The 22,889-nt window shown below is 43.1% G+C and overlaps 1 protein-coding gene across 4 annotated transcripts in view; it reads left to right on the forward strand.

Annotated features, from left to right (window-relative positions):
• Positions 1-21,302, forward strand: part of CEP170B (centrosomal protein 170B) — a 60,493-nt gene extending 39,191 nt beyond the window's left edge. For 2 of the 4 annotated variants that reach the window (XM_072863894.1, XM_072863892.1), the window contains 8 exons: positions 394-2,169; positions 5,452-5,701; positions 7,884-8,043; positions 12,524-12,667; positions 14,206-14,294; positions 14,861-14,954; positions 16,333-16,384; positions 17,141-21,302. In XM_072863894.1, coding sequence (XP_072719995.1) covers positions 394-2,169; positions 5,452-5,701; positions 7,884-8,043; positions 12,524-12,667; positions 14,206-14,294; positions 14,861-14,954; positions 16,333-16,384; positions 17,141-17,376 — 2,801 coding nt within the window. In that variant the 3' untranslated portion in view covers positions 17,377-21,302. Of the gene's footprint in view, positions 1-393; positions 2,170-5,451; positions 5,702-7,883; positions 8,044-11,928; positions 11,968-12,523; positions 12,668-14,205; positions 14,295-14,860; positions 14,955-16,332; positions 16,385-17,140 lie in introns of all 4 variants that reach the window. The other 2 variants (XM_072863891.1, XM_072863893.1) reach the window with 2 other exon arrangements.
• Positions 21,303-22,889: the final 1,587 nt, after the last annotated feature.

Consider the following 22,889-nt stretch of genomic DNA (forward strand, 5'->3'; position numbering starts at 1 on the left):
ATCACTGCAGTGATTTGTCTGATTGCTTTTCATTTCCTTCCCATGGTCTGATTTATGGTAGATTGATGCCAGCAATACCATTACCCTTTAAAGTGTGTGCTTGTACTGGGAGGTATATTATGGGAGAATGAATCTGAAATCCTACCTTGAGAGAGGGAAGGTGTTGAACACTGATCCAGCAAAGGAATTAAGTACAATTTTACCTTAAGTGTCTGTATTGATAAACCTGAGGGACCAGGCCCTATTGGTGTTCATGTTACATAAAAGCTTAGTTCTAAGCATGTGTCTTGAGTGCTTTTGTGGACTTGCACTTTGCAGGATTGAGCTCTTAAATAAATAAATAAGTGGTATAGTTGTACAACAGTTGATTCTTGTCCACTTAACTCTCTTCAGAAAGCAGTGTAGCCCCAAAACCCGGGGAACCAGAAAATGCTGTGCCCTTGAGAACAAGGCGCCTTCTTCCCCAGCTCCCACCAAGTGATAAATCGGACAGCCCCACGCCCACGGTCCTGGTCTGCCAGGAGTCCTACTCTGAGGTTACCAAGAGAACCATCGTGAAGGACCACTGTGTGGAAGCCTATGGCGATCCCAGCAGCCGCCTCTTCATCCAAGAAGACTTGGATCCAGATAGCCTCAGCGATGCCAGCAGATCTGATGATGGCTTCAGCACGGAAAAAGGCAAGAAATATAAAGACAATAAAATGCTAGAGCAGATGGGGGAAGAAACAAAATCAGAGAGCCGGCAGCCAGGAGCCTCCCGAGTGTCAAATGTGAGAGCTGTAAGTGAGCCAGTTTCTACTTCGTTCTACATTGGTGATGACAGCAACGATGTGGGGATTCCCTCGAAGCTCTCTCTGAGCATGTCCCATGCTCGAGCAGACAAAGATGGCAAGGGTCAGGAGTTTTCCTTCAAGTCTGCTGGCACACCAGTTCCTGGAAAGCCACCGGTCAAAGATGTTAGCGCTTATATTAATGCAGCAGGAAAAGTGGTTATTTCCCTTCACCAGAGTCTTCCTCAAGATCAGGAAAACGTGGCAGGAAAGGAAACATCATCTTTTGTTAGACAGGAAAGTTTTACCAAAGATAAATCAAGCGGTGGTGTTCCTCAAAATAAACTCCCGCATATTTCAAGTCACCCTCTGCTTAAAGACTTAGAGGCTGTTCGGTCAACCCGTATGGACTTTGGTCAGGAGACTCATCTTCTCCTTAAGGACACTGAAACTGCCTTGGCAGCACTGGAAGCCAAATTACTTGGTCAAAGCCAACAGCTGGAACCCTCGGAAACTGCTGGTCAGCTGGAAGACTCCTTGTCGGGGGACTCTGATGTGGACACCGCCAGCACGGTCAGCTTGGTGAGCGGCAAGAATGTCCCAATGAGTGCCCCAAAACGCAAACCGGTTGCGAGCTTGCAGAAGGAGAAATCTTCTTCCACGCCGTCCATCCAGGACCAGTGCGGGCAGCCCAGTGCTCGGGACAGGCTGACGGAGAAGCGGAAAACGCAAGTGCCGGAGGCATCAAACCGTGTGGAGGCTGCCAAACGCTTCCAAATGAAGCGGAGTGCTGGGGCTCGAGGGTCGCTTGACTTCACAGATGACGAGAGAAGCTCGAGCCTACCCTACTTGCCGGTCCCTGACGCGGTCGTGTCTGACCAGGAGCACTCAGTAACCCGGCCGGTTCCCAGAAGGAAACCTTTTACTCAGGCCACCAAAGAGGACCACAGCAAAACAACCTCGAATGTGCAGAAAATCCAGCAAGTTCTCACCCGCTCCAACAGTTTATCAACCCCGCGGCCCACGAGGGCCTCGAAGCTACGTCGTGCCCGGCTGGGAGATGCTTCGGACAATGAATGTGTCGATACGGAGAAAACGGCCTCCAACCCTGAAGCCACCGCTCCGGGCCCCAAGCAGTCCACAGAGACAAAGAAGCTCTCCCGGCTGGACATCCTCGCCATGCCGAGGAAACGGGCAGGTTCCTTTACGGTGCCCAGTGACTCTGAGACAGCGCAGTCGAGGTCGGGGTTTCCGGGCCGGAGTGTGGAGCCCTATCGGAAGATGGGTGTTTCAGGTTCAGAGGTTAGAGCTGCGGCGAGGAAAACAGCAGCCGCTGCCTCCGCGAAGCAGCCTTTCAGCAGGACCCGTTCAAGCAGCGTCAAGTATTCCTCTTCGTCCAGTAAGTGCTCGTGCTTTCTGTTTCTCCTCTATTGCCCTGTTTCTGATTTATAGGCTGCACATGGTTGCCAAGGATTGGTATCTCAGTAATACGAGTGCTGCATCGGTGAGTACAAAAGTCTGCATTAACGAGCAGTACGGAGGGTGAGATTTCTTGTGGGTTTGGAGGCAGCAGAGCATCTCTCATACCCAGTGAGATATTATTGTGGTGTTGTCTGTGAGGATATTGCAAATGGCTATTTTTGTTTTTCTTTTTTTTTTTTTCCAGTGACTTTGTTTTTTGAACAACCAGTTGCCATTTGACAAGAGCATGTTAGCCACTTTTCTGTTAAAAAGGTAGAATTTAGTGCCTTTCTAGTGCTACAAGGAATTCTGTCCTGTTTTTCTTTGACTTCTAAGATTTATAGTTTGATCCCAGAGAGCTTATAATGGTGTTGATGACAGCTGATGTCCCAGGTGGCAGGTTTGAAGGCATCTGAAACGGGAGAACAAGAAGTAAATGTCCCTGTGTGAAGGCTGTTCCCTTGTTGTTCTTGTAAATGCAGATGTGGAGCTGGACGCTACACGTTGATTGCCCCAAGAGATTCCCGCTACTGTGTATTTTCATTCACTTTTGCCATAGGTAAGGCAGGTGCACAGTCGTGTTTCACACGAGGCGGAGGTTTGCGGGCTATCTTGCCCTGTAGCTGTGCACTCAACAGACCCTTGCAGTATCAACATTTGTCATATTGAAATCAGCCTTTAATTAAGAGATGGAGACAGTGCAGATGACAACTCTAAGATGGTAATTGGTAATCAGAGATTGTCCCTGACACCTTTGGTCTAAGTCCCGGTCTATGCCTGTAGTCCTTGACGTACCATGGATGTGGCAAAGCAGATCTGTTTGCTCCTGTTTTTAGGAATGACGGGGGGCCAAAGGGACAGGAAGAACCCCTTTGGCTGGGCTTCTCAGGCCTGTTGAGAGTGATGCTATTTTCAGCAGATCTGTGTTTTTGTAAGGGGTCTTAAAGTTCTGGATGTGTCCTTTTCCTGTGTTTTCATACAGTTGAAATAATTATCCTTCTTGCAGTATTCATTTTTATTGCATGCTAAAAATGTTATTTGCTGCTTGTTTTGATTTGGATTGTTTTAGTGCATCTAGCTTCCCTTTTATTTTAATGATTTTTTTCTTACACATTTGTATATGCATGTAAATCAGAATGTGAATAAGCTAAAAGAGTATGTACAGTCTCTTCTCTTGCCTTTTTTGAGATGATGCTATTACTGACTTCTTGTTAAACAATAACAAAATTAAAGAAAAATAATGTGGTCAGAGTTTTCCGAACAGGAGGCACTCTTTGCACTCCGTCTGCCTTTGGACCTCTGCACAGACTTCAAATCATTTGGAGAAAAATGATAAGTGTTGGCCAGTTCTTAATTTAAATGAATTGGTTTTTGATTTCCAGAGCTCTGTAGCAGCATGCTAACACCTTTCCTTGTGCATAGTTGCAGCAGATGGTGCTAATCCTTTCTCTGAATTAGTTGCTCTTAAAATACTAACCTCCTAATTCCTTGATAGGATTGTGGACCTTGCACAAGCTTTAAGTATACTTCATGCTAAGTATACTTCATATTAAGTGTACTTCATGCTTCATCGTGCTGTACCAAGTGTGTGATGTGTGTTCCGATACTAATGCTATTATAGATATAGTGAATCAACACCTAGCACCCCGTTCCTGCAACAAAAGTGAAACGTTGATAAACTGAACCATTGCACTGGGCCATCAAGACATTTTTTAACACGATACAATAAACCTTGAAGGCATTGAGTGTCAAGCCGTGGGAGTAAGGAGGCAGATGTGGCTGATTTATTCAAGGATTTCTTAAAGTGTTTAGCTAACCACACTAGTTTCCAACTCTCCCAGTGGGAGAAAGTTAATCTCGCTAATGGAGGAACAGAATGAACTACCTGGCCATGAGAAAAGAAATGCCAGTAGATTGTCAGGCCATCTGAAATAACTTTCTGTGAAACGCACAGTAACATCAGAATAATGCAAGTTACCAGTTCTGAAAGGTAAGGGCCTGTCTCCCCTGCTCCTCTGTGTACACGATTTATTTAATCAGCATAATTTGAATGGTACTGAGGGAGTTGATTCTGATTTCCCTTGGCGTACAGGGATGGAAAATCAGGCTCTTTATTTTAAAATTGCAGTTCAATGACAGGGTGACCTCTTGATTCTAAACCTGTGTTTAAAAACAAACCAAAACAAAAAATCTCTGCTGATGGAATATGAGCAACTTTATTTTTTTCTGTAAACCAAGACATTTATATAGCTACAGCTGAGATAGCGATGTCTAGGGATTTTTTTTTTCACTATAGAGTAACTGTCTATAGTTTCTACCTGCATCTTATATGCCAAATTTGTTATTTTTGTTTGTATGATCTATGATGCTGGCTTAATTCGCTTGCAGTGGTTCAGCGTTATGATAATCTTGGTAACACAGTGAAGCTTTTAGGTGTTGTAATTTTAAATAACTCAGCTGGTTCTGTGTTTGGTGGATCTTCATTCTCCAGGGAAGGACGGAAGGGAATGAAGCGGTATCCGTAGAGAGTGTAGTGAGGCAGCGAACACTGGAAGCCCAATTTTCAAATAAGGACATCTCGATGCTTTCCATGCAAGGAGGACCTGGGTGTCTACAGAGCTGCAGAACCGGTTGGGATAAGTGGGCAGCTTCCACTTGGCTCCTGGGATTGAAGCCGGTCCTGACTGCGTGAATGCTCTTTCTCATAGAGTGTGATTAATGGTGAACTGTGAGGCAGGAGGCGAATGTGGGCGTGTGGACTTTTGCAAATAACACCAAGCACTATAGTCTGTTCTTCACTCAAACCCCTCCTTTTGCTTGTACTCGCAGCTAATTGGAAAGGTGTCTGTAGGCTTGAAAATTGGGCTCTTTTTAGAAAAGGACTTCTGTGGGACTATGAGGAGTCTGAAACGTGTGCTACTTATACACAGAGCTTCTGTGCATGGAAAGCCAAGTCTGTGGTAATCATTTACTACATTGGAGTTGTTAACACAGCCATTTTGCTTTTCCATTGGAATTTCCCACTCCAAATTTGTATGGTGAATGGAAGCCATAGAAGTGCTCAACTTTGAAATAAGCTCTGAGAATGTTCTGTTTAACTTTAAATCTGCACAGAAACTCTCCTTTCCTTATGCTCTTGGGCTAGTTTTGTGTTACCTTTTTGCCCTTTTGTAGTTATTTACTACTTTCCTCGGTCTGAAACCAATTCATTTTTTATAAGCATCAAGGCGGAGACCACAGGGTTCAGATTACACTTCTACTTCGGAGGAAGAATATGGCTCAAATCACAGCTCCCCTAAACACAAACGCTCCCATACTTCAACAGCCACACAAACACCAAGGATACGTGGCTCTGGGCTGAGCAAGCAGAAGCACAACGGCAGAGAAACGGATGACGATGAAGATTTTGATGACCGCCCTGACCCCTACAACTTCATGGCGCAAACAGCAGAGATAGCAGAAATAGCCAGGTGAGGTGGGGCTTTATGTATTGAACTGCATGTTGAAAATGGATTGAGTTTTCCTTGGTGTTCAAATCAATCCCAGCTGTGCAGGTAGAAAGAGAGGCACTCTCTCCTGTTGTTTGTGTGCCCTCCTTCTTCATAGCTTGAACATAGGCTTGTTCAGCCTTGGAATGTTTTCAGGAAGCTTTACAGCCTGTGCAAGGCTGTGCTGGTTGTGCCTTCTTTCTAGAAAATGCCAAGGTGCAGGGCATTGTATCTTGGTTTGTTTCTTGTTCAGGCTGTGGACAGGTCTCCTCTTGTAGCTCTAAGTCTGTCAAAAGATGTAACTGTCTATACCTGCTTATCTCTGCTTTCTGCTGGAAGTCACTGTGTGTGCATGGACCGGTTGGTGCGAATTGTCCTAATTCTCTGCAGAGGAAGTCAAATGGATTAGCAAGACTGAATATGTAAACTGTTGCAGCTGCTTTGCCTGAAGCCGGTGAGGGAGCAGTAAGCAGTTGCTGCGGGGCAGAAACCTCTTTGCTTGGCACAATTGAATCCAAACAAGAAAATCTCTCTGGGCCCTGTGTGAGTCGTCGCTTAGCTCGATGTCCCTGGATACGGGACCTGTTGTATACTGGTGGTCTGATGGTTGCCTGGAGGACCTCAGCAGTAAAGCAAATAGATTCTTTTTTTTTTGAGCAGTGGCATTTGAGGTTTGACATCTCTAATATGCAACTGTGTTATGCCAACTTTCCAGAAATACTGGTCTTCCATTGTACTGGCCATACTTGAAATACTTTTGACTGACGAAGCCATCTTCTGTCTGCTTTTGGTCAGCATTTCCACGTCACCCATATCACTTGCCGCACTGATCTCGAAAGGGCTTTTCTTGTGTGAACATTGCTGTCAGGCTGCTAGAAAGTGTGTCAGCCTTCAAACCAGGCTGCATTACCTGTACCGCATGAAGTGTGCGTGTGGGAGACGCTGGCTTCCCTCCTAGCAGCGTTCCTAGCACGGGAGAGTGCTTCGCGTTGCAGCAGCTATAAATAAATGGTTGCATCAGACTTGTCTGGCGCTGCACATTGCAGGGCTCGGTCACAGAGTCTGCTTTGTAATTGCAGTTCTGATTTCCGTTGCTGCTCCCAAATTAACCAGGGGAGGGGTTTAGAGGAGTCAGAGAAAGTTAAAAGGGAAAATGCCACTTCTTTACAGTAAGTGAATCACGTAATGGATGCATTCGGTGACAGCTCTATCCAAAGCAGCACGGATAGGGGGCACCTTAGGCAGATCAAACTGCTTTTTATTAGTTCAATTATGCATTTTCTTTCCAGGGAAATGTTTTGATGAACTGACAGTTTTATTACATTGCTTGGTTTTTCAAGTTAAAGAAGAAAGTGTCTTTCAGATGAAGCTAGCTAGCTGGAAGATTATTTTTTTTTCGCTTAGAAGCTTTTCTTTAGAATTACCACAACAGCTAATTTTGGTCTGAAGGGTTTTTTTAAGCTCTGCTAGCAACAATCCAGACACTTAGAAACTGTTTTTGACGTCTAGAGCAAGTAGAGCAGAGTCCTATAATCGTTGAGTGTTAACTGGACACCTCTTAAGGGGCTTGAAGTTTCAAGACCTGGTTTCTGAAAACCAGATCGCTCTAAGGTATGCTGTGCTTACCCTGGTAATTCCTCAGCCCTTCTGGAGAATATGGAGGCATATTTTGATTTACAGTCTATAAACCACAAGGAAGAAGGAAAGAGAATTTGAGTTTTTATTATTTAAGTAACAAAGAAGAAAGCTTTTTTCCTTGTATAGGCTTTTTAAGGGAAAACAAAGAAGTCCCAAGAAGAAAAATTGACTGTGCTCTATTAAAAAAAAAGAAAAAAAGTAGAGTGGATGGGTGAGTGAGCAATAACATAAAGCTTCTTTATGGATTGTCTCCAATACTTTCTGGTAGTGTGTAGTAACTAGAATTTGCTTTTTATCAAATCTCTACTTTGAAGCTGGGTTCAGGAGGGGAGTGGATTTATTTTGTGTGCAGCCAGAGTGTTCCTCGGCACCCTGCCAAGGCACCCCAAAAAAATGTGCTTTCCCTAGGCTCTGCAGAGGTTATAGTTCCCACAAACTTTTTGTGGTTGCTCTTTTTATATTTTATGAATATGAGGCTTGTTGTACCATGTGTCCTAATGGCTCTGCTGCATGCCCTGTGCTTTAGGCTCAGCCAAACCTTGGTGAAGGATGTGGCCATCCTTGCTCGAGAGATTCATGATGTTGCTGGAGATGGGGACTCACAGAGTTCATCAGGGACAGGACCAAGCACCTCCCTCAGCTCTGTGCCCAACACTCCTGCTTCCACCATATCAGCGAGAGAAGAGGTAAGATCCTGAATGACAGAAATCTGTCTCTGAATACTAGTAAGTACGCGGGGTACGGTTGTGGTGGAGGCCAGGGCAGCGTCCCCAGTTGCTGCAGCACTGAAAAACTCTCATCCCCTGTCCTCCTAAAAAACACCACCAGAAAGATTGACTGCAGTCTGTTTCTTTATTTTGCCCTCCTCTGTGCTACAGCCAGCCTTGCAAGAGGTGGGAGTCATATTATTTCCCAAGGATCTCATGGCCTCTAGTTGGACTTTGGTCCCTGAAGTTTGCATCTGAGGAACAGGATGGAGTGGGTGTGCTACGCTGCTGTGCCAGGGAGCCAGAACTCCTTGTTTCAGACAAGGCACTGACCGCATGCTCTGTATCAGTGGTGTATTTTGTACCTCTGCTTTGTCCTTTCTGCCAGGGCTGTTGAAACGCTGCGCAGGTATTAGTTGAATCCCTTCCCTCCATCTGCGTATTGATGGGTGAGGGCAGGGACTTGGCTCTCCAGCCAGCGAGGTGGGCAAGGAGGAAGGCAGTTAGCTTGGGAAGTGCTGTCCTCCAGCTCATGAGTGAACCTGTGGCTTCCTCCTGAACTGCATAACACAGTTTGTCTACACTGGAGTGGGGAGGAGAGAGTCGATTTCTTAACTTGGCTCACCAGTGCCACAGCGCAGGCACTCGGCTCAAACTTGGCTGCAAGGTCACCAGGAGGCCCCAGCTGCTAAAGCAAAATTGCCTTTGCTGCTGTTTAAATCCAAATTCCACCCTGTCTACCACCAGCATGGGCTTTAAAAAAATATACAACTCTGTCTGCTGTTCAGGTGGGCCTCTTGGTCCTCTGTTGTCTCTGACTGTTGTGAGATTGCAGACCTGTCCTATGCAGGGCTCGAAGCTGAGGACCACACCTGTTACCTACCCTCCCAGGAGAGTAGTTGGAGGCCCTGTGACCCTGCTGTGTTCATCACTGAAGATGCAAAGCAGAAGTTTAGGGAGATACCCAGAAGATCAGACGAGTGTGGCTGTGCTTGAGTTAAATCAAGGTCAACTGCAGCCTGCTCAGGGAGGGGTTTTTTCCTGAGGCTGTTTGGAGCCACAGTGCACATATGTTTCGCAATAACTTCAGGCTCTAAGATAAAGTGTTTTATTGCTTTGTTTCCTTGCGAGTGCCACACCTGCAAAACTGCCTTTTTGTATTACTCTCTTTGAGCAGTTAAGGTGACAAATCTACCTTACTTCTGACTTGCAGAAGTTTGCTGTGGGTTGGTAATGATCCGCTTCCTTCCAGAAAATCAGCGTACCTACTGTTTTGTTGAGTGCCACTGAAGGGTACGACCCTACGTCAGCTCATACAGAGGGATATCCTCTTCTGCTAGAGGAAGAACACCCGCAAAACACAGTGTTTCTACTCTGTGCAAAATGATGGGCCGCAAAGCACATGGGTGTGATGCTGAATGGCGGGATCACAAAGCTGGGACTGCTCAAACCCAGGCGAATTGAGGGTTTCTCTGCGACGTGGTTTTGCAGCGCTGCCGTGCCCTGTGTGGGACATGTCAGTCAGCCCCCTTGCAATAGCCAGGAGAGCAAATGTAGGCTGTGTCGCACTGTAGGTAACGCTGCCGGCAGTACCCACTGCTAGAGCAGTTTTTGAGATCTTACAGTGGTGTAAATAAAGAAGTAGTGGTAGGAGCCTGTCTGTGAAGACAGATCAGGAGTCATAACCTTTGGTGTGTTCAGCCAGTGGTGGCTGAAACCGCCATAAAGGCTTTTAACTAGACTCACTCCAAGTAGGGTTGGATAGCACCGTGATTTTAGCAGGGCCAGCAGCTGCGAGGCCATTTGAGTTACACCCAAAATGCCACCATGCATCAGTGGAGCTGTCCTATACTAGCGATAGCCAGGAACACGTTAAATCAGCAGGACTTTCTACTGGCGATGCTGAGATGTGGAGTTGAATCCTGAATAGCTTGGGATCCTGAAAGGTGCATCTTGGGGGTCATCTTATGAATGGGAGCAATATAAACTGATGTGGCTTTAATAAACACACATCTTGTCTTTGGAATGGGACTAGAGTCAGTGGACACACTTTCCTCAGTCTAGGTGCTGCTGAATCTGTGCCAAAATAATTATTTTGGCTTAATGCAGGGAAGTTGCTAGGAAATAACTGAAGATCAGTGTGTGTGATGCTAAGCATGTGAATTTTGTGAGTGTTTAATAAAACAACTTTATATTAAATATTCTAGGGAAGGCCATAGTGATGAGAAATAGCTACTATAGTTATAATAGTAATGTATTGAAACACCTGATAAAAGGAAGTATGTGAATAAGAAATGTTTGCTGTGTGTGACTGTCTCTTATACTGCTCTAGCTTTTGCAGTGTTGTATGCCATTCTGCTAGCTCTTGATTTTCTACTACTAAATTTTTATACCTATTCTAATGAAGTGGGGAAAAATGCAGGAAAAATAAGTACTGATGCTGGAATCACTTTTGAGGGTTTAATGCCGTACCAGAAGCTTCACTTTGGACCAGTGTGTGGCACAGCATTTCTCAGCCTCAAATGAATTGCTTTTTAAATTACTTTTATTACGAAGCTTGGTTAAAGATTAAAATCGTGAGTGTTCTCTTAAAAGTTGAGATGGAGCCTTAGATTTAAACCTTATTCTTCATGTTCTGTCCTTTCAGGTCCAGTGTTGGCTTGGATGTTTGCCAGGAAAGTTTTCAGTTTCCCCAGTGCATGTTTGGGGTGTTTTTGGTTTTTTTGTAGCCTCAGCTGTATAGTTTATATTAACCTAGATTCTTGGCATACTGAGCTGCTACAAATCAAGCAAAAAAACCCCCAAACAAAACAAACAAAAAAAGAGTTCAGCAAGGGTGAAACCTTAATGATTCTTTACCAAAGCCATGGGTTGTTTGCGATGCCTTGGGTTGCAGGTGTGTAGATTTTACAGGACCCAGCTTTCTGCAGAGCCGAGCAGTCAAACTGAAAGCTCAGCTGCTGCAAGCGTAGTCAAGTGGGTCATCCCAAATCACTGGCCACTTCTGAAAATTTTAGCCCTGCGTGAAATTCTTTTGGTTGGTCTTTTTTTAAAGTTGATAATGATATAGCAAAAACTTAAGACCCCAATTATGTTTGTTAAGTTGTTGTTCAGTGTACTCAGTATGAGTGTTGGTATGATGAGAGGAAATGCTTACGAGTGTGACAGAACAGAAAGCATGAGAACAGACCAGGTCACCTATGAAAATCTCCCTGTGATGGGGGACCAGGTGCTGTCCTTACTGTGTTTTCAACTGGTTGTGCTGAGAACTGCTGGACTGTAGGAATATCTTCCCTTCTGGTGCTGTTTCACCACTGCAAGCAGCCTAACTTACTGTGTCTGCACTTCACGAAAGGATGCTTATAAAAGGGAAGCGTATTAGCTAAACGTTTTGGCAGTTGTGCCCCTGTACCATAGTATCTCATACCTCCTGCCTCTGTATAACCCAATACTCTATGTATATACTGTATAACCCAACTCTGTGCTGTTGCATAGAGTGTAGGGAGCCTGGACCTTGGATGGCACATGGTTTCCTCGCAAGAGCTGTGTGCTTTGCCAACCAAAGAGCCTCCTGGGCTGTATGTTTAGCCCATTCGCTGTGCTGGGAGGGCTGCTGGATTTCACTCAGTACAGTCTGTTTTGAAGTAACTGGGGAGCTGCCCAAGACCGCCTCTGCAGAACTGGTTGGTGACCAGGACCTCCATGGGTTTCAGTGCATGCAGGGGGTGGGCATCGAGTGCTGGTCCTCAGGAATGTGCTTTTGGGAATGTCAACCCACAATAACCCCAAACCATGTGTTCTCTTTGATACTTGCTGTCACAGCCATTCACTAGCATTGATCTCTTTGTTTCTGTTTTAACGCAGATTGCTCGTAGATCTTTTCGGCTGGCATATCCATCTCAGGTGCACTTTCCATCCCATTATTTTTGTACCTCTGTCTTGTCACTGTTATTTTCCTTCCTTTCTTTTAGAGTTTTTGTCTGTCAGTCAACCAAACAGGAGTAGATGTCTTGCCTATTCTGTTCTTCCTGTTAATTATTTGCATTATCAGTGGTTTTGTATTGCTTTTTCATCTCTTCCATGTGTTACTAAATGGTTTCTGATTAATTTCAGTGTGGCTTTAATGTTGCATTGATATATTAAAACATAAGATATGGGGAAACAGGGCCTTTTTGAGTTTTAGCCTAAATTCAAAAAAGGCAAAGATGTACTTTGTGTTCAAGTCTCAAAATTATAAAGTGGAATAGCCCCACTGAGTTTCATAGGATGACTCCAGTGGGTAGATGCTTGCAGGATTGGGGTCTAGTAATTTGCTTAGGAACCCATACCTGTCTGAACAAGACTTAAATGAATCAGTGTTCCTCTGGGGCTTGCCTGAAAATCTGCAATACCTGCAGTGAGTGCCTGTGTGCCTCCTTCCCTACTAATTTTTAATGACTCATTACTCATTATTTCCAAGTTGGTGCAGCACATTCCAGAAGCAAGTCTGAACTACCAGAAAGTGCCTCCGGGATCAGTGGAACTGAAGGATTTTGACCAAAATATGAACGATAATAGAGAAGAGGATCCCTCAAGAAAAACGAGGACGAGAAACCGTGAGGAGGCAGGCCACCTTTTTCTTTACTTTATATATGATATTGCTTTAAGCTGCAGTATGTATACCTGTTCTTTCTAAGCTGCCAAAGGAGGTTACTCAAAAAAAACGGACTTCTCAAGAGCCCTGACTTGTAGGTATAGAAACAATGTTTAAAAAAAGAAAAAAGGAGGAACAGAATCACCCTTCTTGCCAATACTGTCTGGAAGTTTCTTCTCTTGTGTGAAACTCCATTAAAACCTGAGGCTTGGTCATTTGTTGTTTGGGAGGAGGCATTCAGTGTTGGAGCCCACTTAGGCTATTTCACTGCTCTTTTAAAGAAAAACACAAAAGTCTCAACTTTGAAATCTGCAGCACCAATGGTTCAATGGCAAGAAATCATGGCATGAAAACAGTTGTTCCTAATCAATAAAGGTACCTTATTTTTCTGCAATGGGCATGCTGGTTAGAGCTGCCCATAGAGCAGCAGTGGCAGGATCTGGACCTTAAGAGGAGTTTCTGCAGCTGGGCTCGAGTGCTGTGGCACAGCTGGCTTGCTGTGCCATGGTGTGCAGCCAGCAAGCCACTTGTTCTGCGTTGTTCCCTCCAACCTAGAAATCACTGGGATGATGCTAAAATGTGAGGAAGCCCGGCCTGAACTTGAGGCTGGGGATGGTGTTGGAGTGAGGGCTGTAACAGAGTGATGGTGACAGAGAGCGGAGGAGCAGGCTGCTGATGCAACACTCGGCTGTTGCTTCTGCTTGCTTTCTGCCTGCTGCCTCCTGCTGAGAAGGAGGAGCTGGGGCAGAGGCTCCGGGGAGGCAGTGCAGGCAGCAGGGAGAGCTGGGCTCCAGCACGGTCGCTCTGCTGCTCTGGAGAGGGAGTGTGACTCAAACAGGCTGATGGAGGGGAGCTTGGGCTGAGCCACTGGTACCGATCCCGTCCTGTGACTGACCTGAAGCAATCCCTCACTCCCCTGTAGAGATGTGCCAAGACTGAATAAAAGATGCAGGTTCAGAGTGCCCCCAGCTGATGTGGGCTTTCCTGGCAGAAGCCTGGGGGCTCTTTTGAACCACAGGACTTTAATATTTGGGGTTTGGTGGGGTTTTTTGTTGTTGTTTTTAATAGAGCAGAATGTAACGTGGTGGGATTATATGGCTGTGAAGGTGGCTTGAACTCATATAAATCACATCAGATGGTTTCAGTAAGACTGCCTGTGGGAATTCTTGCATTGTGATTTGGCTTTTTGAGGGTTTTTTGGGTGGGAGGTGCCTATGAGGCTTGGAAAGTCTTAAGCTTTTTCTTTCAGAAATGCTTAAATAGTTAACTTACTGCAGACAACTCTGTGTCTTTGTACACTCCTCAAGAAAAAAAATCTGAACAAGTTAGTATTAATCTTTTTGCCAAAGTGCTGCAATAAAGCTGCATGTCATCTTAATCTCCCTTGAACTTCAAATATCATCCCCACAGATGAAGATGTTTCAGTGGAGATCATTTACTGTAAAAATTTCCAGTTTTGTAATATGCCACTTCTGCTAAAAGTTCTCTGATCTGCCCTTATATTTTAGGTAATCTTTGACAATCTGATGTTGAACCCGGTGTCCCAGTTATCACATACAATCCGTGAAAATACAGAAAACCTAGCTGAAAAAATGAAGTAAGTAACTTTTTAGCCCTGGCCTGAAATGTTGACTTGCTGCTGAGTTTGTTGGCTTGCTACTTGTGGAAGATAATGCATTGTTGTCTTGGGAAGTCTTGTTATCAAGATGCAGGGAATCTAGATGTAGGAAACTGTGTGTGTAGTGAACGAGAGGTAACATGATTATTTGCTGTCTCTTTTCCTCATGTGTTTGGCCTTTAGAATTTTAATGCTGGATTTGTAATGCCTGTTGATGTTTTAACTTTGAAATGTTGCCTGTGCAAAGAGTTAGCAGAAAATGTATTCCTGTTGGTGGATTGTCTCCTCTTTCCTCCCCTGTCCCAAGGCTCTTAGAAAGCCTGCAAGTCACCAAGGCTTGTGAAAGCTCTTCAAAGCCTGTTGTTGCTCTAGAAGACATCAGTTAGGGAAGGACTTTGGATTGTTCCTAAATCGGCTGAAAGGTGCTTTGTCCGGTCGCTAATCCACTAATCTCCTTTGTTGCCACATCTTGTGATAATTGAGTCTTTTAAACAAGCAGCTTTTGGATGGCAATTTTAAGACCTGCTCCACTTCTTGTGCTGCAGGATTCTGTTTCAAAACTCAGAAAGGACCTGGGAGGAGATGGAGGCCAAAATTAATTCAGAAAATGAAGTGCCAATTCTGAAGACATCAAACAAGGTAAGACCATGTGAAGAAGTGAAATACCGAAGGCTTGTGTCCATGAAAGCTTTGTAAGAAACAAAAATAACAAGCTCTGGCCGTTCTCAAATCCATTTCTGAAATTTCTAGTCCATTTGCATGTGTTGAACTGCTGGGTTTTGTTGCTGTTTGAAGCTGGATGAAGTGAGTTCCTCCAGCTGTTGTGTTTCACCAAACTCTTCCCCTCTCCCCTTGTGATTCATCTTCAAAGACCCAGTCCCTTAACAGATGTTCAAGTTCAGGGTCATTAGGCCTCATTTAAACATGTACCAAAGCATCACCAACCATGTGGTGCCACAGCTTCAGTTGTAGACAGGTGTTTCTCATGAGTGTTTGTTTTCTTCACCTGTAACAGTTCGATAACAGGGCAATAAAAAAGCTTCAGCCCCAGGGTGGTGTTTGTGCTCTCATGACCTCTTATTGTTGTTTATGGGGACTGCCAGTAGGGATTTAAGTACAATAATGGACCCAGCAAATACGGTTAATGCTAAGCGTACATGTAACTATGCAGGACCTGTGTAGCTCAGTGCTACAGCGGTATATACATGGCCAATTGCTTTGTCTGGTCTAGGAGTTGAGTCTGCAAATATCTTCCTGCATTTGGTGTTAAGAAGGATGCAGAGGAGCCTTTTTACAGTTAATCTGGCTAGCATTTCAAATCTAAAATCCCCTGTGGCTCTGAACTGGGTGGTGTAGTAGCACTTGGTGAAATGATGCAGAGCAGAGGTCCCTGTGCACTGACGAGATGCACCTAGATACAAATCATAGAATCATGGGATGGTTTGAGTTGGAAGGGACCTTTAAAGATCATCTAGTCCAACCCCCCTGCAATGAGCAGGGACATCTTCAACTAGATCAGGTCGCTCAGAGCCCCATCCAACCTGACCTTGAATGTTTCCGGGGATGGGGCATTTACCACCTCTCTGGACAACCTGTGCCAGTGCCTCACCACCTTCATGGTAAAAAATTTCTTCCTTCTATCTAGTCTGAATCTACCTTCTTTTAGTTTAAAACCCTTACCTCTTGTACTGTCGCAACTGGCCCCTACTAAAAAGTCTGTCCTCATCTTTCTTATAAGCCCCCTTTAAGTACTGAAAGGTTGCAATAAGGTCTCCCCAGAGCCTTCTCTTCTCCAGGCTGAACAACCCCAACTCTCTCAGCCTTTCCTCATAGGAGAGGTGTTCCATCCCTCTGATAATCGTCATGGATACTAGCTTTGTCTTTTCTGTTAAATAAGCAAGGTTGGAACTGACTTTGAATGTTCTTGATCAGATAAGACAGAAGGAGTAAGACTAGATTCCTGTGTCAGCTGAGTATTTTGTTGCTTAATTTTCCATTCTCATGCTTTTGTTTCTAGGAAATCAGTTCTATCCTGAAGGAGCTCAGGAGAGTTCAAAAACAGCTTGAAGGTTGGTCATGTAAAATGTTCTTTTTGTCTCTCAAATGCCAGGAAGTTGCACAAAATAAAATAATGCAGCTTGATTTGCCAGTGAAAGCTGGGAAAGGATGCAGAAGTTTAGTTTGTTAGCATAGTGCTCTCTGACGAGTGCATATGGAATGAACAGTAGATTTGTCTTGTGCTGCCAATTTTTAAGAAAATTGTTGACTTTTGCAATGTGGAAGCTGTTGCTGTGAAAATGCTTTGTGGTAATTAGCATATTCCCATAAGATGAACTGGCAAAGGTCTGTTCTGCTGAAATAATATTTAGCAGCTCTTTCAGCCAATAAGCTGTGCTATGCTTTCTGGACTTGAATTTTGCACATAGAGCTCTGTGCAATAGAAAAGGCAAGACAAGCTCTTGCATCATCTAGAAGCTTAATAAAGACATATAAAAACATATAGGCATCATCTTGGGCTCCTGCTAAAAGCTTGCCATTTGGCTGCTGTAGTTTGTTTTTTCCAGTTTAACCAGAAAGTTTAATGTCCTTGTAGCTTCAGCTGGGGGGAGGTTTTGCTTGATAAAGCTGCTTAGGCCTGAAAGTATTAATGAAGAAAATATCGTGACTAAAATGAATGTGAGTACTGCCTACAGTTCTACTGCCTTCAAATGAAGGCAGCAACCTTCTGCTTAGAAACTCTGTTGAGTGCTGCTAATATGTCTGTGTATGTGTCTTTTTTTTCTTTTTTTTTTCTTTTTTCTTTTTTTTTCTTTTCTTCCCCCCAGTCATAAATGCTATCATTGACCCTACTGGAAACTTGGATGTAGTTGCCAGTAACAAAGCATCTTCTGCTGCAAAACAATCTACAGCCACTAAAGTCAGGACTGCTAACACTTCTGGATCCACACTGGAGACTTTGTCCCCAGCACAGATGAGAAACTACACACAGAAATCGAACTGTGGGTCTTCTAGCTTACAAGATTCGAATTTCATTCCAGATGGAGAGAAATATGTGATCTGATACAATATTTTGTATTGCTATCATATTGTAATCTACTGTTGCATTAGTATTGTGTATGAGTGGTTTGTGGACAGTTTGTGTGGAGCAGTTGTTTAGATTGCTAACACGTTGCACAAAAAACCCCCAATCTATGCTGTGAGGGTGAATGGAAAGTCTGTGTATGCCTTTTAAACAAAACTAGCACTGTGGAGCAGCACATATTCAGCATAGAGACAAACTGATTTTTAGAAAATTACTCACTTATTCTTCCAGTGTGCCATAAGAAAACAGGCTTTGCATATGCTCCCTTCAATACTGCTGAAGCTAAAGTGTTCTCACATTGGCCTGTTTATAATTATTCAGTTGTAATGCGGCGCAATTTAAAAACCACTTTTTTTGGTACTGTATTTGTTTTTGGTTTTGTTTGGTTGGGTTTTTTTAATTGTACAAGTGAAGCATTACAACTCTGTTGGAATCAACTTGCAAATCCAACAGAATGATTGTGCAATATCGTGGGTTTCTAGGAGAAACTCTTAGTACAGTTGTGTAAGAAGCCCTTTTCAGCGGTCCTAAAAAGGTGACCACACTGAAGTTGTGTATCATCTTATTTTCAGTCCAAAAACCAAAATAAGACAGAATAAACTCTTTGTTTTTCTCTTGGAAAGTGTAAAAGTTAATAATGGTATTAATGTAAAAAGACTACTAATACAGTTACTATTTTTGATGATGTTTCAGGCCCAAAGTTTTGGGTAGGTACAAAAAGTCAGATTTTACAGTTTAGCTTGCCAAATTTTCATGATTTTGGTACAAATGCTGTCTTTAAGCTGCCTTTTTTTTTTTTTGTTAAATATACAATCTTTTTACAATGAGCTATAAATGCTCTTGGCTGGGCCAAAGACTGAGATGTTTGCGTTTAGCTAATTGCTAAGAAAAAACATCTGTTCCAATGGCTCATGTAATAAACTTAATTGCACAGTTGCTGTGAACTACTCTTCACTTGACAGCACTGGAAAAAATAATGGCTTAAATGTAGCTCCACCTTTACGGCTAGTTCTGTTATGATTTTTTTTCAATGCAAAAGTGCTTGGAGACCACCATTCTGTGGTATTCTTCAGAAACTATTCAACAGTGTCAAGCACTTGGTACACTTGGGATTTTTGTCTGGATTTTATTTTTGGTCTGTTATAATCCTAGAAACACTAAGGATTATGTGCAGTTCACTGAGCAATTCCTTGTTTAAAAAAAGTTGGGTTTTGTATTCTGTCTTTCAGTTAAACTGCAAAACACTAAGCAATTTTTTGTTGCTTTAAGAACAAAAGTTTTGGTTTTGAGGGGACCTCTTCCAGACGTGTTTGCTCCCAGTTTTTTCTGTCTTGTATCGATTCCTTTTTCATTCTTCCTGGTCAGTAAACAGTAATCAGGTATATAAATTATTTTGTAGCTGCGGAGGATACGTTTACTGGGAAAGGTGAGCAGATGAGTTCCACTTTGCCCTCATACAGTGTGTAGTTTAACCAGTGAAAATGGTTTCCCAAGCTTGACTGCTTCTTGTGTGCTGACTTTATATTTTGGGGTGGGTAGTGGATTCCTTAGTTAGCTTCAGTAGTTACCTGAGCTTTTCTGCTAGAATGTTGTAACAGTGGGAACCTGTTAAAGTAATTTAAATAAATAGGGATGCTCACAAAGTGTTTAATCTTACTAGCAAAGACCATGATTGCTTTCCTGGTGAAGCCAGTGGGAGCTTTCTATCAATTTCAGCAGAAACAGGATCGGTCCCAAAATGGGAGTATGCCAACAGGCCGTTAGTTTCTTTTAAGCGTGCAAGATGCTGGCTGGTAAACAATAGGTGCAAATATCCTTCCAAGATTTCCAGTAGGTTATAAGACTCATCTGCTTGTGTGGAGATGCTCTTCCGTGAAGAAATCTGCTGGATTTCATGTAGATGAATGCAGAATAAAAAAAGAATTTGCCCTTGATGTTCTTCTGCCTGTAATATATGCACTATCTGAATGTGTTCATTCAGTCATTTATTCTGACCTGTCTTCTTGAAATACCTGACTGTGTCCTTGATGAATATCATAAGTGGTGGTATCGTTCCTGACATATGAGACACAATTTTTCAAGCCCTTCTTGTTAGGGTTTGAACTGACCAGGTGCTACCCCAACTCACTAGGAGTTGAAGGACCTTCACAGATAAGGTGTTGCTGTTAGTTTCAGTTTTGCTGTAGACACGTGAATTACTCAGACATCTGACTTTTATTTGTTACTCATGTTTCCACATCTTCATGGCTATGCTCTGGTGGATTTTGTTTCTCTACAACATGTCCTTGGTGGGACTTCTGTTTACTTCCACTTGAAAATTGCTTGATTCTTCTTTCATTCATGAACACATCAGGGATGGATTTTCTTCCTTGGTTGCCCTGTTCAGAACTTGAGAGAGAGCCCACAGACACCTTACATCCATTAAATCAACCTGCAAAATACGGTACCTCTTCAAGTGACTAATAAGGATGCAACAATCGGTGTCTGTTTATAATTTGGAAATGTGTGCGTGAAGGGGGGGAGAATGCACAGCTTGATTTGTTTTATTTGTGACTCAGCCAAACTATAAAACGCTTCTGTGTCCTGACACAATGTTCCTCTTCGGATCTTTGCATTTAAAACAGTTTTGCTAGTCAATGATGAAATGCAACATATTTTTTCTTGTATTCACTGCTTCTGAAGTACCCCCCATTTGCACTTGTCTGCTCCAGATAAGCCAAAGAGCTAGCCACCTGACTATTACTCCTTCGTTGATTGTTCATTCTTACAAGCAGTACTGTATGCAACCATGAAAACATGCCTCTCTGTGACTCCAGTGTGACCGTAACAGATGCGTAGCGGTGTATCTGGGTGGCCCAGGATCAGTGCGTAAGATACGTGTTGGCTTCCATGAGCTACAGATGGGCCTTGTGTTGAGCTTGGTAGGGTGACACTGACCTGTGGGTCACTCTCGTACCACGCTGCTTTCATGTGTTTTGTATCTGACTAAAGAAATGTAACGAAGGGTGGGATTTTTGAAGTCTTAGGGAAGCAAGTGCTCAGGTCCTTTTGGGTTTCCATACGCTTTGGGTGCCTGGCGCCATGAGCACCTTTCAAAATCCCAGCCCTCAGCTCTTCCACTATACTTGAAAACCATGTTCTCAGTTTGACGCTTTCAAATGTAAAACCTGTTACTCTGTTCTGATGGCGTGAATGTAGCTTCCTGCGAGAATGCCTATGAGCTTTGTGAGCGAGGACCTAAATGTACCCGCGGTGATGTCCTGCCGTGGTCGTGCTCCAGGAGAAAAGAACGTCTGCATCATCTTTAAGTATTTTAGTAAAGGTACAACTAGTGGAATGTTTACATACAGCCTACTGAAAAAGAGAGGAGACAAAAAGATAAAGTGTAAAGTATTTAAGTGCAAGATTCTACTAGTTTTTTCTTGTTTTGCAGATCACCCTAGCTATTTTTGAAGTTCAGTAAATGTGTATAACTTTTGCAAAGACCAGACAGAACTACCTGTTCACTTTCGATGTGCCCCGTGCTGAATTGTGCCTATTTCACTCTCTGCTGTTGTTATGCTGCTGATTCTGCTGTTCTCAACTGTTCACTGGATCATTCCATTTGCATGCAACACAAATGCAAGCTGAGCTGTCTGAGAGTAAAGCTGAAACACGTTTGTATAACTTGAATCGATTAATGACTTTCTCTTTTCCACACCCTCTTGAAATGCTGTGTATAATTTTGATTTGTTTTTCCTGCCCTGTTTTTTTTTTTTGCCACTTTTGTTTTTTTGAATGGTAATTTATTTTTGTTTGGATTATAGGCAGTATCTGTACATTTTGTTTCAAGGTGATATTGTGGACATCTTTAAAAAACCAAATTGTTATTTTATATAATTTTATCATAAAGTTGCTCTAATAAATCATTCTTTTATCATGTGACAATGATTCTGGATTTCGTGTGTTAATTTGGGGAGGAGTATGTGTTTGGGGGACTAAATTTTTCAACTGCCCATTTACATTGGTGTTAAGTACAGTGTAATGAAAGAATTATGAGCAACTGAAGACTCACAGTGCAACTGGATCTGTCCTGGTGACACCTATGGCTGGGGCAGATCCCTCTCTAATAGTACAGGAGTCCCTTTTCCCCTGCCCCCGTAGTTACAGGATTGAAGTCTGCAAGTGCCCATCACCTGAGGGTGGTCTTACTTCTGATTATGGTATGGTGATATTTGATTTACTTTTTAGTACTGTTTTATTTCATTGCCATGATTAACAATGGTAGTTAAATCCAGCCTGGATATGATAATTTCCCCAGCAGGTATGTGATTATAGAAAAACATTATTTACTACACTTTTGCTCTCACCTTATACATTTATATATTTATGTATGTATAAATATATATGTATATATTTATATATATTGGAGTTTATGTGTCTGTGAAATTCTTTTGACTTTTCCCTTCATTCCATCACTGTCCTCCTTCCCTCCTGCAGTTCTGTCTGACCTTTGCATCCTTCCTGGCACTTTTGAAATAACATTAATTCATCCTTCCCCTCTCCACAGCCTTCAGGTGCCTGCAGCCTCCCCCACCCTGCTCGGTGCCACATCGGACTCTGGCTCCACGTCCTCTGCATTAGCACAGCTTCCATAGGAAGTAGAACATGTGTAGCTGATAAAAGCTTTGCATTGCTTGCCAGCAATAACTAAAATGCAGGCAAAGGGGAAAAAAGAATAATATTAGTCCCTAACCAGGGTCAGTGGGAAACTTCCCATCCCCTGGTGAGCTTTGCATTAGGTACTTGACCATGAGACCTTTTATGCTTAAAGTTTTAGGGAGGGATTTTGTGGTGTTTTGTTTTTTTTTTTAATAAAAAATAAAAAAAAAATTAAAAATCTTCTGCCTCTCTTAAAAACCTTTCTTAAACTTAGTTTGTATATGCTGTGTCTGCAGAGAAGGCTTTTTGTGTTCTCTAAAATACAGGGCTGGGTTACACACTAACTATATTGCCTCTCCACAGGCTTCCCCAACAGTACTGAGTGGTATTTGAGTTGGGATGCTATGCAAAGCGCCCTTTTGAAATCAATAGTGCATCCACTTCATTAATTTTTAACAGTTTGACTGAATAAACATAAGAGGTAGTGGAACTGTGGCTAAAACTATTTGCAATGTAAGAAAGCTGCTATCTGGCAGAATTTAAAAATAAAGGATAGATGGCAAAAGTAGTGATCTCTGTGCATCTTCCTGCTGAGTGTTCAGCTGCAATCCTGCCTGGCTCTTCAACATCCTCATCTGCATTGGGAAATAGAGCCTGGTTTTCCACGTGTGTGTGTAGAAGGGAACACCAGAAAGCGTTGCCTTGAGCAGGGTTTGCAGGATCATTCTTTAGAGCAAAACTTTAAGTCATCAGAGAGACAGGTTCTCTCATTTTTTGACGTTGTGTGAAGATCTACCAATAGACCCTCATCTATTGGGTCCTGTGCACACCGTGCTGTGGGAGGACCATGC

Source organism: Ciconia boyciana, chromosome 6 (genome assembly GCF_034638445.1).
Source record: "Ciconia boyciana chromosome 6, ASM3463844v1, whole genome shotgun sequence".
NCBI lineage: Eukaryota > Metazoa > Chordata > Aves > Ciconiiformes > Ciconiidae > Ciconia > Ciconia boyciana.